The sequence below is a fragment of the Bubalus bubalis genome, chromosome 11 (genome assembly GCF_019923935.1).
Source record: "Bubalus bubalis isolate 160015118507 breed Murrah chromosome 11, NDDB_SH_1, whole genome shotgun sequence".
NCBI classification, from domain to species: Eukaryota; Metazoa; Chordata; class Mammalia; order Artiodactyla; family Bovidae; genus Bubalus; species Bubalus bubalis.
The window spans coordinates 19,416,380-19,431,891 of record NC_059167.1 but is presented as its reverse complement, the minus strand read 5'-3'; the positions used below and the strand labels follow the sequence as shown (position 1 = coordinate 19,431,891).

The 15,512-nt window shown below is 40.2% G+C and overlaps 1 protein-coding gene across 15 annotated transcripts in view; it reads left to right on the top strand.

Moving 5' to 3' along the window:
• RGS6 (regulator of G protein signaling 6) overlaps positions 1–15,512 on the top strand; it is a 639,493-nt gene that overhangs the window by 418,630 nt on the left and 205,351 nt on the right. For all 15 annotated transcript variants that reach the window (XM_044924782.2, XM_044924778.2, XM_044924776.2 and 12 more), the window contains exon 3: positions 11,903–12,002. In XM_044924782.2, coding sequence (XP_044780717.2) covers positions 11,903–12,002 — 100 coding nt within the window. The remainder of the gene's footprint in view (positions 1–11,902; positions 12,003–15,512) is intronic.

The following is a 15,512-nucleotide window of genomic DNA, read 5'->3' as shown; positions in this document are numbered from 1 at the left end:
CATGAAGAGCTACTTCACTTTCACTTTTCACTTTCATGCATTGGAGAAGGAAATGGCAACCCACTCCAGTGTTCTTGCCTGGAGAATCCCAGGGACGGGGGAGCCAGGTGGGTCGCCGTCTCTGGGGTCGCACAGAGTCGGACACGACTGAAGCGACTTAGCAGCAGCAATGCATATGTATGCATATGCTAGAAAAATCAAGTGACTTTTCCTAGAGGAGCTTTGTACAGGGCCTGGGAGGGTGATGAGGACCCAGTGGGTTTGCAGTGGTGGATGAATTATTACTGCATGAGAATACAGAGAATTGTTTGCAGGTAGGTGTATCCAAGAACCAAAAGTTTGGAGAGCTGATGCTGGAAAGGTAGTTTGATACCAAATCATAGAGGACCTTGAATCCCATAATAGGAAACTTGGCACTTATTTTGTAGCAGTAGGGAACCACAGCAGATATTTGAGGAGATGATTTACATGAATGATTCTAATTCACTCCAGTGACCAGTTCAGTTGTTCAACTTGGAGTCAGGAAAGGTGTTGAGTCAGAAACGGGGAATGATTCCAGAGTCCAGGATGTTCTTGCGGGGGCAGGGACGGGGGGCAGAGGGGGAACAAGTCTTATGTTTCTTGTTCCCCCTCCAGGAGGAAAAATATATAGTGAGATTCCAAGATACTGGAGGGACCAGTTTTCTTTGGAAACTAAGATATTGACTTCTCCTTACTGAGGGAGGTAAGGGAAAAGTGATGTACGTGTTGAACTAGAATCTTTCTGTAGAAGGCTTCATGTTCAAAGTTGGAGCATTTTATGATGCTGAACTAATTATCTACATTGTGTCTCCACTTGATGTTTTTTGTCCAATTCTCCTTGGTAGGCTAGACTGAAGAATGTGGCAAGGGAAGATTGGAGATGAGAAATAAGAAAGGGTATTTGTTTTTCCATGTGTAGATTGTAGTGTTGAAGTTAATTAGTGGGCTGCTGTGACCTATTTAAGAAGCTCCTGGAAATAACCTCTGAGCCACTCATCTAATTGGTCCCAGTAGGCCAAAAACTGAAGCATTTAAAATGTCATGGAAGCAATTACTTTGGGTTAGAGACAGACATCTTCCCTGTCCTCATCCCTGACATCTTCCCCAAGCAGACAGCCACAGTTCCTGGTTGGCCATTGGTTTGGCAGTTAAACTGTGCAGAAAACGCAGAGAACAGTGGAATGTGGGAAATCTACCCACTTCCTCCCCGGGAGGAAAAAATATTAATCTGTTTTGCAATACGAATAATGCTTTTCCCAAACATTTGTTCTTGAGTAGGGGTCACTGTTGCTGCTGTAACAAATTACACCACAATTTTAGTGGCTTAACCCAACATACATTTGCTATTCTGTAGTTCTGGGGCTCAGAAGTCTGAAATGGGTCTTTCTGCGCTAAAATCAAGGTGTTGCCAGGATTGCACACCTTTCTGAAGGCTCCAGGGGACAATCTGTTTCCTTGCTTGTTGTAGCCTTTAAAGTCCTCTCACATCTCTTGGACTGTGGCTCCTCCTTCTATCTTCAAAGCCAACGAAGTCAGATTTCTCGGACCTCTTTCTATAGTCATCTCTCTCTCTCTGTCTGACTACAGCTGGGAAAAGTCTTCATCTTTCAAGAACTCATATGATTAGACTGAACCCATCTGGATAACCCAGGATAGCCACTCCATCTCAGAGCCCTAAGCCCATTACATCTGCAGTGTCTTTTGCCATGTAAGGTAATAGTCACACGTTCCAGTGATAAGGATGAGGACATCTTTTGAAGGGAACATTTTTCTGCCTTCCCCACTGTGTATTAAACTTCTAAGCACAAGATGTGGCCCCATCTTTTGCATCTCCTTGCACTCAGCTAAAGCCTAAGGTTAAACGAAACCTCCCTGGGGGCTGCCCTGGCACTGGTGTAGAGACCCAGGGAGCCAGCTCTGGATCCAGGCTGCCAGGGTTTCTTATCAATAATCTCACTATTCAAGTCTCATTTGGCCTTGGACAGTTTACCTTCCCTCAGTATCAGTGTGCTTATTTGTGAAAGGGGGATGGTTCCCAATTATAAGCAGATGGCACACTCAAATTACAGTAATTTGAGATTACAATAAAAAGATTTTAGGTCCTCTGACGTCTCTAGAATGTGTCATTGGTCAGTGTCCATTTTCCTCATTTATGTTGTATCTGACCTTCCTCAATCAGAGATTTTTTATTCTGTGGCTTGCCCAAAGGACCAGCTCTGCTCATATTTCCAAACAAACAATAGATTCTTCTACAAGAGAGACGATGCCTTCTAAGGCTTGACTATTCTAGCCAAGCTCAAGGGAAAGTCATTTCCTCTAAAGTATCATCAATAAGCTATTTGTTCACTGGCCTAGAACATCATTCTTGCCTATTTTTTCTCTTCAGTGAAATGAAGAACAATGTTTTCCATAAAAGTAATTTATGAAGCACTACATATGATAATATTAAAACCATAAAAATAAACTTTCAGGAGACCAAACAATGCTGTTTCATCTTTCCAGCCTAGCACTGCCCCTGGGTGATGTTAGGCTCAGTATACTGGGTAATTGGCTCCTGGCTCAACTAGTACCTAAATGCCTATTTAGTAATTCCTTGAACATTGTTGCTAAGGTTCAAGAAATCTTGAAATTTCTACTTATTTAACATATTTCCAAAGCAGAATTACCTTAAAAATGTAAATGCCAAATTTACTTTAAATTCCAGATATCACTACCCCTGAGACCCTAAAATATTAAGTATCCTGTTCAATGCTGGATTCCAAGAAAAAGTTGTTTAAGAATATAGCACTCATGTCATTTACTCATTCATTTACTGATGAATACATTTGATTATAGGACTTTCTTGGTGGCTCAGTGGTGAAGAATCTGCCCGCAATGCAGGAGACGCACGTTTGATCCATGGGTCGGGATGATCCTCTGGAGAAGGAAATGGCAACCCACTCCAGTATTCTTGCCTGGGAAACCCCATGGACAGAGGAGATCTCACAGGCTATAGTCCATGGGGTCGCAAGAGTCAGACACAACTTAGCAACTAAACCACCACTGCCACATTCAATTATTCATTAATATGTATTTACTGAGCACTCACAATTAGGATTAAGTGGTAAGTAAAAAAAAAAAAAACTTAATAGGAAATGCGAGTACAAATTATGGTGATACAGGCTGCATGTAGAGAACAGATGAGAGATGAATCAAGATCTGCCCAACCATCCCTCATGAATATTCTTTAATACAAGGTCTTAGTGGTAGACAGCGTTACTTGGTGAACCCCACCCCATTTCCATTCCCCTCTTCCCATACTTCCATGCGGCGAAGAGGCTGGAAAAGCTAACTACACTCTTCCCAGCTTTCTTTGCAACCTCATGTTGCCATGTGACCCTGTTCTGGTCCATGAGACAAGAGCAGAGATCTGTTGGGATCTTCTGGGAAGGAATATGCTTTTCTGGATAAAAGGAACAAATATGGCTGTATCACCATTCCCTGGTTCTTCCCACATTTCTACTTCTCTAACGTAGAAGTGATGTCTAGCGCTGGGGTAATCTTCTGGAAACCATGAAGGAATGGCCAAGATGGTGATTCAGGTAGAATTGGATAACTACAGTAATGCTGCAGCCACCCACATGCTGACTGCATATTATATGGGGAAAATACAGTAAGTCCCCTACATATGAATGAGTACCAAGCTGAGAGTGCATTCCTAAGTCCAACAAATTTAGCCTAGGTGTCCAACCAACACAATCAGCTATATAGTACAGTACTCTAACAGGTTTATAATACTTTTCACACAACACATTAGAAAAACAAAAAATAGAGAAAACATTTTTAATCTTGAAGTACAGTAACTTTAAAAGGATAGTGCAATAACTTCTTAGCAGTGGCAGCAACATCTCTGCTGCTTTTATGCTTGCTTCTAGACATCCTAGGCTTGGAAAAAAGATACTGGTCTATTGTTCTGCATACAGTACTGTACAGTAAAGTACACAAAAGCACAGCCACTTGTGGACGATGCACACATGTGACCATGTATGCCAGACATGTGAACTAACTTACATGGCTGGACAGGCAAATACATGTTCGCATCTTTGAAAGTTCACAACTTGAAGGTTTGTATGTAGGGGGCCTACTGTATCCCCTGTGTTTGGACTTTAAAAAAAATTTATTGAAGTGTATATGTGTGTGTGTGTGTGTGTGTGTATTCTTTTTCAGATGCTTTTCCATTAGAGATTATTACATTGAATATGGTTTCCTGTGCTATACAATAGGACATCTTTGTTTATCTGTTTTACATATAGCAGTATATATGTGCTAATCCCAAACTCATGACTGATCCTCCCTGTCTTTACCCTTGGAGAAGGCAATGGCACCCCACTCCAGTATTCTTTTTTTTTTTTTTTAATTTTTAAACTTTACATAATTGTATTAGTTTTGCCAAATATCAAAATGAATCCGCCACAGGTATACATGTGTTCCCCATCCTGAACCCTCCTCCCTCCTCCCTCCCCATACCCTCCCTCTGGGTCGTCCCAGTGCACCAGCCCCAAGCATCCAGTATCGTGCATCGAACCTGGACTAGCAACTCGTTTCAATGCCATTCTCCCAAATCTTCCCACCCTCTCCCTCTCCCACAGAGTCCATAAGACTATTCTATACATCAGTGTCTCTTTTGCTGTCTCGTACACAGGGTTATTGTTACCATCTTTCTAAATTCCATATATATGCGTTAGTATACCATATTGGTGTTTTTCTTTCTGGCTTACTTCACTCTGTATAATAGGCTCCAGTTTCATCCACCTCATAAGAACTGATTCAAATGTATTCTTTTTAATGGCTGAGTAATACTCCATTGTGTATATGTACCACAGCTTTCTTATCCATTCATCTGCTGATGGACATCTAGGTTGCTTCCATGTCCTGGCTATTATAAACAGTGCTGCGATGAACATTGGGGTACACGTGTCTCTTTCCCTTCTGGTTTCCTCAGTGTGTATGCCCAGCAGTAGGATTGCTATATCATAAGGCAGTTCTATTTCCAGTTTTTTAAGGAATCTCCACACTGTTCTCCATAGTGGCTGTACTAGTTTGCATTCCCACCAACAGTGTAAGAGGGTTCCCTTTTCTCCACACCCTCTCCAGCATTTATTACTTGTAGACTTTTGGATCGCAGCCATTCTGACTGGTGTGAAATGGTACCTCATAGTGGTTTTGATTTGCATTTCTCTGATAATGAGTGATGTTGAGCATCTTTTCATGTGTTTGTTAGCCATCTGTATGTCTTCTTTGGAGAAATGTCTATTTAGTTCTTTGGCCCATTTTTTGATTGGGTCATTTATTTTCCTGGAGTTGAGCTGTAGGAGTTGCTTGTATATTCTCGAGATTAGTTGTTTGTCAGTTGCTTCACTTGCTATTATTTTCTCCCATTCTGAAGGCTGTCTTTTCACCTTGCTAATAGTTTCCTTTGATGTGCAGAAGCTTTTAAGGTTAATTAGGTCCCATTTGTTTATTTTTGCTTTTATTTCCAATATTCTGGGAGGTGGGTCATAGAGGATCCTGCTGTGATGTATGTCAGAGAGTGTTTTGCCTATGTACTCCTCTAGGCCACTCCAGTATTCTTGCCTGGAGAATCCCAGGGACAGAGGAGCCTGTTGGGCTGCCATCTATGGGGTCGCACAGAGTCGGACACGACTGACGCGACTTAGCAGCAGCAGCAGCGGTCTTTCCCCTTGGTCACCATAAGTTTGTTTTCCATGTCTGTGAGTCAGTGTCTGTTTTGTATGTAAGTCCGTTTGTGTCACATTTTAGATTCCACATATAAGCGATACCATATGACATTTGTCTTTCTGTCTGATTTACATCCCTTAGTATGATAATCTCTGCAAACAGCATTCATTCTTTTTATGGCTGAGAAACAGTCCACATACATCTATATGTACACACCACGTCTTCTCTATCCATTCTTCTACAGGGGGACAGTTAGTTTGCTTCCATGTCTTGGCTATTGAAAACGGTGCTGCTGTGAACATTGCGGTGCATGTATCCTTTTTAATTATAGTGTTCTCTGAATATATGCCTCGGCATGGGATTGCAAGATCATATGGTAACTCTCTTTTTAGTTTTTTGGGGAACCTCCATACTGTTCTGAATTTGGATTTTTAAAAACTTTTTGTCAAAAGCATTCTAGGCTGTGACAGAGATTCAAAAGTAACTTTAACTGAACACAAATTAGGAGGCACTGCAATCTTGTCGTAACTAGCACAAGGAATCTCAAATTCTGCTCTTGCCATTGAATGAGATGGAGAAAAAGGGAGGAAGCCTTTATGGTTCCCCTTCTGAGGGCTTCTGAAAGTGATATTCCTTAGTGTTTCCAGCTTTTTTTGGAACTCATACTTGGCTCTGCTATCTCCAACACAGACTAGATCCCTGAATCTTTCTGAAATTTATTAGTCCATGATTAAGAAGAACAGATTTTGTCTTTTACCTGCTTTTTGTAACCATAGAAACTAGATCAGGGCCTGGCACTCTGTAGATGCTCAATAAATGTTCACTAAACCAGTAGGTCACGCTGAGAACATTTACAAGTTGAGAACAGCAATGTTCTGTGTTTTTAAAAATAAGAGTGAGAAATGGCCTGATCTTATGGAACACATATGGGACAGAGCATGCTCAGTGAAGCATGCCCATTTTGGATTAAGAAATATGATTATCATTTGCCAGCTCTGATTCCTGCCTCCGGGCTGATAAGATGTGTCCAAAGAGTCGTTTTCGCTCATTCGCAGACACCAAAACAGAAGGGGTTTTTAATGAATGCAGGAGCTGAAGTGACAGTCATTAGTAGCTAGAAATAGACAACTGATTGCAAAGTCAAGATGAAATGCTTCAATAAAAAAGACCCTCGTGCCTGAGGCATACTCTGCCTTCTTTGCTGAAGTTGGGATGGACTTTTTTTTTTTTTTTAATAATAGCGGCATACTTTGCCTATTCTTGAAGTTTTCTAATCTTCCACTGAGGAAAAATTGGAGGAGCTAAATAAATTAGTTTTTGGGTAATTAATTTACACAAACAAAACTAATATTGGCCCTTAGTCATTTCTGTTAGGCATGCCATCTATCCGAGTAGAGATGGAGCTGGCCAAGAAGGGCAGTGTCAGGGCCTCTTTGGATCATGTCTCTGTCTGGCTTCTGATGCCATCTGTCCAAAATGATTTCTCAAAACATCAAAACTCCCTGGTCCTGCCCAGCACCTTTCCCTCACCTTGCACTGCTCAGCACAGGGAACGTCCTGCATGGATCCACAGGGCAGATGGGCAGAAGGGGAACCCAGCAGCCTGATTGCTGCTCCTAGTCTTTCCTCGCAGACAGAGCTTTGTATCTGTCAGGTCAGAGAAGTCTCGCATGTTTTAGAATTAGAAATTTTAGTTTAGCAACCAGGGCTATCACTGTAGAGATGAGGGACATAAAGTCCAGAGAGGTTACATAACCTGTCCAAGGTCAACACAGCAAGTCAGTGAAACTGAGATTGGCATTTCTCCTGGGCCTCAGAACAGTGTTCTTCCTAGCATCCTGCTGTGGCTTCAGTTGGTAAACAGAGGATTGCTTCTCCTCACTCCTCTCTTAACACCCCATGGCTATTTCAGTGAGTTACATCTACAGTCCTCCTAATATTCCTCATTTCAGAGAAAACCCACTATGGTACAGTGAGTGGTTTGCATTTTTCCTGCTGTTTTACGTGCTTGTCAGTGCTCTGAGCTTTGAGCTCCTTGAAGAGGGGTGTCTGGTTGCTGTGAGCCATCCAGGCAGAACTGGTCGAGCTGGCCACGTGGTTTCTCCGCATGGCTTGGCTGTCAGATAAGGGCCACCTGCTTATTGATTGGCTCAGTGTCACTTAGGTCCAGCATGCTCCCTGGTGACACAGAACTTCATATTAAAGGATGACAGGGAATTGATGTTGCTCTTCTTCAGGAACAAAAGGTACCAGAAGTTAGACGGAACTGAACAGTCAAGAAAACAAAAGTGTATACCTCCCCTCTCCCCACCCCCAACCCGGAAGCTGTGATCTACCAATAGAAGATAAATCCAGTCAAGCCCCTGAGACCAAGAGGGAAAATGCTGAGCAACAAGATACCAGCAGTCATTGGACCAGAATAAACCCTGAGAGGGTTGAGAATCTGATTATCTGGATCAATTTCTTTTTTCTCCTATACACTCTTAGGCCTGAACTAAACTTTCCCTTCAATGCAAACAGTATTAAGTGCTTTCTATCTACAAAGCATGTTGTCAAGCACTGGTTGAGGAAATAAGATGAATCTTAGATTTGATAGAAAGAACTTGGGCATTGGAGATAAGAAGAATTGGGTAAGAAATCCCGGCTTTGCCACTTTCTAGCTATGTGTCCTTGGATAAATCACTTAACCTTTCTGAGTTTTAATTTCAATATCTTTGTTAAATAAATTTTAAGACAAAGAATATTGATAGTTGATTTTAAATACCTAGGATTGCTCATAACATAGATGTTCTGAAAATGTTTGCCATTAAAATTTATATAAGCTCCTTGGAACCCACTTTTGAATTTTTGGTGGGTCTGTACTCTTAGCATTTCTCTGTACACAATGAAAAAAAAATTCAAAGACAGTATTATTAGCTGATGTCACAGTGAACCATGCTATGGAATCAAACTCAGCGATCACAGATTTGCCTGACATAATGCTGGTAGAATTGACCTTAAGAATTTTTAATCACATAATGAATAGTGTAGATGGAATTTCTACATTCTTTAAAAGGTTTGGATTCTAGGATACTACACCTCTAAAATTTATTGATTCTTGTTACCAGGTATTTGTATGGCTTCATCAATTTTGAAAATGCATTTTTTCCCCAGAGCTCTACATATCAGTCAGCAGTAGCTACAACTTTCCTGCATAGTAAATCACTCCAAACTCAGTGGCACACAATAAGCATGTATTTTTCACTAACAAGTCTACAGCTCAGCTGACTTTTAACTACAGGGAAATTGGACCACTGTCTTACACGATCTTTGACTGATCTAGCTATGTGTTGCATCCCTTCTGCTCTGGATGTCTCTCGCCTTCCTTGGAACAACAACCCTCTGATGCAGGAGGGTAAGGGAGGAGGGTGAGCATCACCATTCAGGTATATTGAAAGTCTCTGCTCATACCACATTCAGTAACATTATATTAGCCATGCAAGTCACATGGCTAAGCTCCAAAGTAAAGAAGCAGACTTTTAGCCCATCATGAAGCCAGGGTAAGGAGCTGGGTATACATTAATACTGTGAAGGAGTTAGGAACTAAGGACCAATGAAACATTATTCTATACCTCCGAAGTTATAAACTATTACTGGAACATTATCCCCTTTCTGGTCACTTAAGGTGACTGTCATCTCTGATGAGTGATCTAACCCTTGGTACATGGTGGGCCACCATAAGAAGATGGATCTTCTTCTTTAGTAAATAAGTCCTTTTAAGATTCAGTGGTGTGATAAAGCCACTAAATGGAGCAGAAGAAAAAAGAATCATGGAGATGACCTCTGCCAGTCTTTAAATCCAGTCCATATCACTAAACTGTAACTTTTACCAATTAGTGTCAAGTCAGGGGTCTAATTAAATTGAAATATTGGCTTTCCTCTAATTCCGAGTAATTTTCAAGCAATAAAAGCAACGATGTAACTGATACTTCTGGTTTCACATAGCACACTAAGCCAAAAGCATAGATTATTTTGAAAATACGATCACTTTTCTAGGAATAACTCTCCTGGACTATCAGTAAGTAGTAAATACTCAAACTACTTTGAATCACTGGATTGAGTTTATAGGACAGAAGGTGGGGCCCTAGCTGAGACTATGAATAAGACAATGGATGAAAATCCTCCTGATACAGAATACAGGTCTTCAGAGAAGAACCCTTTTTCCTGGTGTTATACATTCAACCACTGCCTAAGGGACCAGGAGCTTAAGTTCTTTCTCACTGTCAGTCCTTCTCAGGGAAATCAAGGAATATCTGGGGGAGAATGGTCCCTTTGTTTGGATTGTTCTCTGAGACTCTTATTGGGTGACGGAGCATCCCAGGGGTCAGAAGCCTGATCTCTGGGGTGTGTAGCTGGATTTAAGTTCAGGGCTACCACCGGGTAGCTGTGTGACCTTGGGAAGGTGGTTTAACCTCTAAGGTGGTCACTGATGCTGCTCACAGGTGGTCAACTCCCCTCCCTTCCTGGCACCCAAAAGACTGTCTCCTTTGTGGTTGGGTGGTGACTCATTTTGTCCAAAGAGCTGTGACATTATTATATTAACGTCTGGGCTATAGCATGTAATAACTCATGCAAGAATCTTCAGAATTCTCTCTTGTCCTTCTAACACAATGACCAGCAACATTCAAGATGATGGCTGTTCCATCAGCCTGGGTCCCAAAGAAACTGCAATGAGCACAGTCCCCCTTTTGACCTCTGATAGACTTGTAGCACTAGAGAGAAAAAACTGGTTATATTAAACCATTGTGATTTTGAGAGTTATTTGTTACCGCAACTTAGCCTAGTCTAGCCAGATTGAAACACCTCACCCAATCTCAATTTCTTTATCTAAGAATGAGGATAATAGTGGAATTGAGGTTGTGGAGTACTCAGGGGAATGAAATAGGATAATATGTGTCTAGTACTTAGAAGAGTACTACATAATAAAGTCTAAATATATTTTGGCTATTGTATGTTATTATTACATTATGTCTTATCCTAACTTTGTCTCTAACAAGTTATCTGTTTCTTGCAAATAAGTTGTTAGTCCTGTGACCTTGAGAAACTCACCCACGAATTGCTATGCTAGTACATTAGAGTAGCTAAACTACAGCTTTAAATTCCTAGACTTAAAATTATGTGACTTATATGGAAGTACTCAGAGAATCCATCCTGGTGTTTCAACTACATTCTGTTGCTTAGGGGAACAAAATAAGTGATAAAGCTAAACACTATCATCTCTTCTTTTCCAGTTGCCCTCCCCTACCACTGGACAAACAAAAAGATCTATGTCCTTGTTACAGGTTGCTCTGTATCCTATTCTGAAGATTTCAGCCCAGGGAATTACATGCCTTGTAAATTCTCAGCTACAGATTGGTTTTCCAAGTTAGACACCTGTATTCTTGGTCGTCCATCTCCTCTCTCTGTTCTTTTTTCAGTATATGTACACAGTATCTGGTTTCATCAATATAATTTCACCTGGCTCCAGGCCATAGCCCACCATGGCCTTTCTCCTGATACCGTGGTCTTCCCTAGTCCAAAAGGAGAGGATCCTGTTCTTGGCTCAAGGCAACCCCCTTCACACTGCCACTCACAACCTTGAGACTTGTCCTCCAACTTCTCCAGATAAGCACTTTCCATGTCTTGATTTGTATACTTTTTCTCCTGTGCCACTCTGGCTGGATTCTTCTCTGGTCCCAAAGGCAGCCCTGCCTATACTTCCAAACAGCTGTGTGTTAATGTATTAGAGGAAATTTCCTTTCCTTTAGGTTGAATATGGCAATTTCATGTGATTGAAATTATATATAAATCCAGTCTGGGAAAGAGGAGGAACTTCATCACATATATACTGAATTACATGTTGGATCCCATCAAGAATTTTTTTTCTCCCTACCTTATTGAACTGGGGGCACGGCCTTGTTCTTACAGATCATGCTTGTTTCTCTTTATATATAACCCCCCGGCCTCTGCATCCCCAGCACAAGACCCAAAGCAGATCCTGCTACTATGTTTATTGACAGAGCAGAGGCCTTTTCTGGTATCTCTTGTTGGCGTCCATGTTCCCACATTTTGGCTGTTTATAAAGGTACCATTTGCTATTACTTTGTGAGATGCAATAACACTTTCTTTCTTGAATCTCTTTCAGATTGAAGACATCATTACAAAGATGCAAGATGACAAGACAGGGGGTGTGCCCGTCAGAACAGTGAAGAGCTTTCTCTCCAAAATCCCCAGTGTTGTCACAGGTAAAGGTTCTCCTTACAAGGTATTGATGGCAACAAGGAAAGATTGCTGAAGTGTGGTATAGCCTTGACTGTGACCTGGGAGGCGTCTAATAATTTGTGAATGACAAGCATAATATGTTCAATGTGCTTCTTACATAAAGTCAAATTCTCGTCCTGGTTTCTAGGAAGAAGCTACTCTTTGTCAAGTCATTAATATCATCAGTAAGTAATAATATTGAAAAAGAATGGTCTGACCAGCCTATGGTTGAGGCTTCTGGAAAGAAATAAGCTCATTAATAAACTAGCCATTTGCCCTATGGGATGTGCACAAACATATAGTATTAAAGAAATTATTTTATATTTAAATAAGCTTCAAGAAAGTCTTATATTCTTCTATGAAATGCCTTCAAGTGTTCTAATTGATTGTACTTGAACTTCCAAAAGAAGTGGTTGTAAGTTTTTCTGCATTACTTTGGGGTTTGTGTGTTTTGTGTGCTCAAATATCTCTTTAAAAATTGTTGATTGTAAAATCTTTCAAACACATGGGTATAGTTTCAAGAATAGAACTGTCACATGTACCACCTATACCACCATGCCGCTTCATAAATAATGCATAATAGGTATCTTAGAGACCCTGGGGAGCATAGTGGATGGCATCTACCTCCCTTTCCATTAGAGAAACCACTATCTACTTCTATACTAAACACATTGTTGCTCTTCTTCACAATCGTTCCACATATGGGTGTATCCTTTACTATCCAAACAAGTAACCGAATAAATTAAAATAAAATTTTAGATAACTCCCTAACTATTAAAATCTGGCTGTTTGCTTTCCAATCTGGGGGAACCAAAAGGACTAAGTATCTACTGCATACCTATAGAAAGGCTAAATAAAAATCCTGACAATACCAAGTGGTGGTGAGTTTTTGGAGCAACTGGAACTCTTGTGTACTGTTGGTGGGAAGATAAAATGATGCAGCTATTCTGAAAGTTTCTTATAAAGTTAAGTATATGCTTACCATATGACCCGGCAGTCCCTAGGCACTTACCCAAGAGAAATGAAAACTTGCATTCAGACAAAAACTTGTCAGTATTCATAACGGCTTTATTGATGATCTCCGGATTGGAAACAACCCAAATGCCTTTCAGTGAGTGAATGAATAAACAGACTGTGGTGCATCCAAACCCAGCAATGAAAAGGAGTGGGCTACTGAGATATGCACCAACTTGGATGAATCTTAAAGTTATTTGTCTGAATGGAAAAAAGTCAGTCTCAAAAGATTACATACTATGGTATTCATATAAGTACCTATAAGTAGTATTCCACTTATAGGACATTCTAAAATATAAACAAACCAAAAAAGCACAAAACCTATAGTGATGGAGAATGGCTCACTAGTTGAGAAGGACTGGGAGTATGAGGGAATTCCATGAATTCCACAGAACAGTTCTGCATTCTGTCTGGGTCAGTGGTGATGACATAAATCTAATCATAGGTCAAGGTTCATAAAACAGCACACCAGAAAAGTCTACATACTATACGTTACTTTAAAGAAGAAATACACTCAGTTGAAGTATCCACAGATATGCCAACTGATTATTTAGACTGTCACTCTCTGAACTCAAGTACCAAGTGGATTTGGATAATGAACAATGCTTGTATTCTTAGTGTTCTCTAATTTTGAAATCTATATAAATGGAATTATGCCCTAATATTGGCCATAATATATTTTTCATACTTTTCTGGATTTTACTTGATAAACTCTTGTTTAGGATGTCTATCTATTTTCGTGGGCAAGATTGGTTTGTTGTTTTTCTTACTTACCCTCCTTGCTGGTTTTGTTACCAAATTTATGCTAGTTTCAAAAGTCTACAAGTAATAAATGCTGGAGAGGGTGTGGAGAAAAGGGAACCCTCTTACACTGTTGGTGGGAATGCAAACTAGTACAGCCACTATGGAGAACAGTGTGGAGATTCCTTAAAAAACTGGAAATAGACCTGCCTTATGACCCAGAAATCCCACTGCTGGGCATACACACCGAAGAAACCAGAATTGAAAGAGACATGTGTACCCCAATGTTCATCGCAGCCCTGTTTATAATAGCCAGGACATGGAAGCAACCTAGATGTCCATCAGCAGATGAATGGATAAGAAAGCTGTGGTACATATACACAATGGAGTATTACTCAGCCATTAAAAAGAATACATTTGAATCAGTTCTAATGAGGTGGATGAAACTGGACCCTATTATACAGAGTGAAGTAAGCTAGTTTCATGAGATGAACCATGGCGTACATCTCTTTTGTTGACATTCTGTTGTCCTTTGAAAAATAATTTTACCCTTAATCTAGTTTTTAGATATTTCAATTATTTTATTTTTATTTGTAGATGATGTTCCATCTGGTTCTTTTTTCGATATGTGTTCATTCATTCAACAAATATTTACTGAGTGTTTACTATTTTCTAAGCATTATTGGCATGGGAATTTAGAAGTAAATTGAATAGATGAAAATTTCTGCTCTTGTGGAATTTATATTCTAGTGGAGGAGACAGCAAAATAATAAGGAAAGTTTATAGAATTTCAGTAGTGAGAAAGACCAAGGAGAAAAATTAAGTATGAAGAGGGGGATAGGAGTGTTAAAAATCTGGAACCAGTGGCCAAGCAAGGACTTCCTGAGTAGGTTACATTTGAGTAAAGATGGAAGGAGATGAGGGGTTGAATTATGTGGATGTTGCGGGAAAAAGCATTCCCAAAAGCCAGGGCTAAAACTCCAAAACAAGTATGTTCCTGGAGTCTTGAGGAACCAAGAAGAGGGAGCTACAGCAGAGTGAAGAATGAAATGTCCCTGGTGATCCGCTGATTAGGATTCGAAGCTTCCACTGCAGGGGACATGGGTTCAGTTTCTGGTCAGGGAGCTAAAATTCCATAAGCCGCATGGCACAGCCGAAAAGGAAAAATGCAGTACAGCGAAGAGAAGAAAGGGTAATAGAGATGAAGTCAGAGTGATAATAGTGAGCTAAATCTTGTAGCCTCTAGGTCCTAGGACGCCTGGAGGACTTTGAGCATGAGTGACATGCTCTGACTTATATTTCAGTAGGATCACTCTGTTTCTTTCTGCTTACTCTGAGGAGTTTGATTGTTGATTGGATTTTTTTTATATTAAGCTGATTGTATATTTTGAAAATTAATCCCTTGTTGGTTGCACCATTGGCAAATATTTTCTCCCATTCTGTAAGTTGTCTTTTAGTTGCGTTATGGTTTCCTTTGCTGTGCAAAAACTTTTAAGTTTAATTAGGTCCCATTTGTTTATATTCATTTCTATTCCCATTACTTTAGAAGACAGATCCAAAAAGATATTATGGTGATTTATGTCAAAGACTGCCCTGCCTATGTTTTCCTCTAGGAGTTTCTATAGTATCTGATCTTACCTTTAGGTCTTTAATCCATTTTGAGTTTATGATGTTAGAAAATGTTCTAATTTCATTCTTTATATGTAGATGTCTAGTTTCCCCAGCATCACACATTAAAG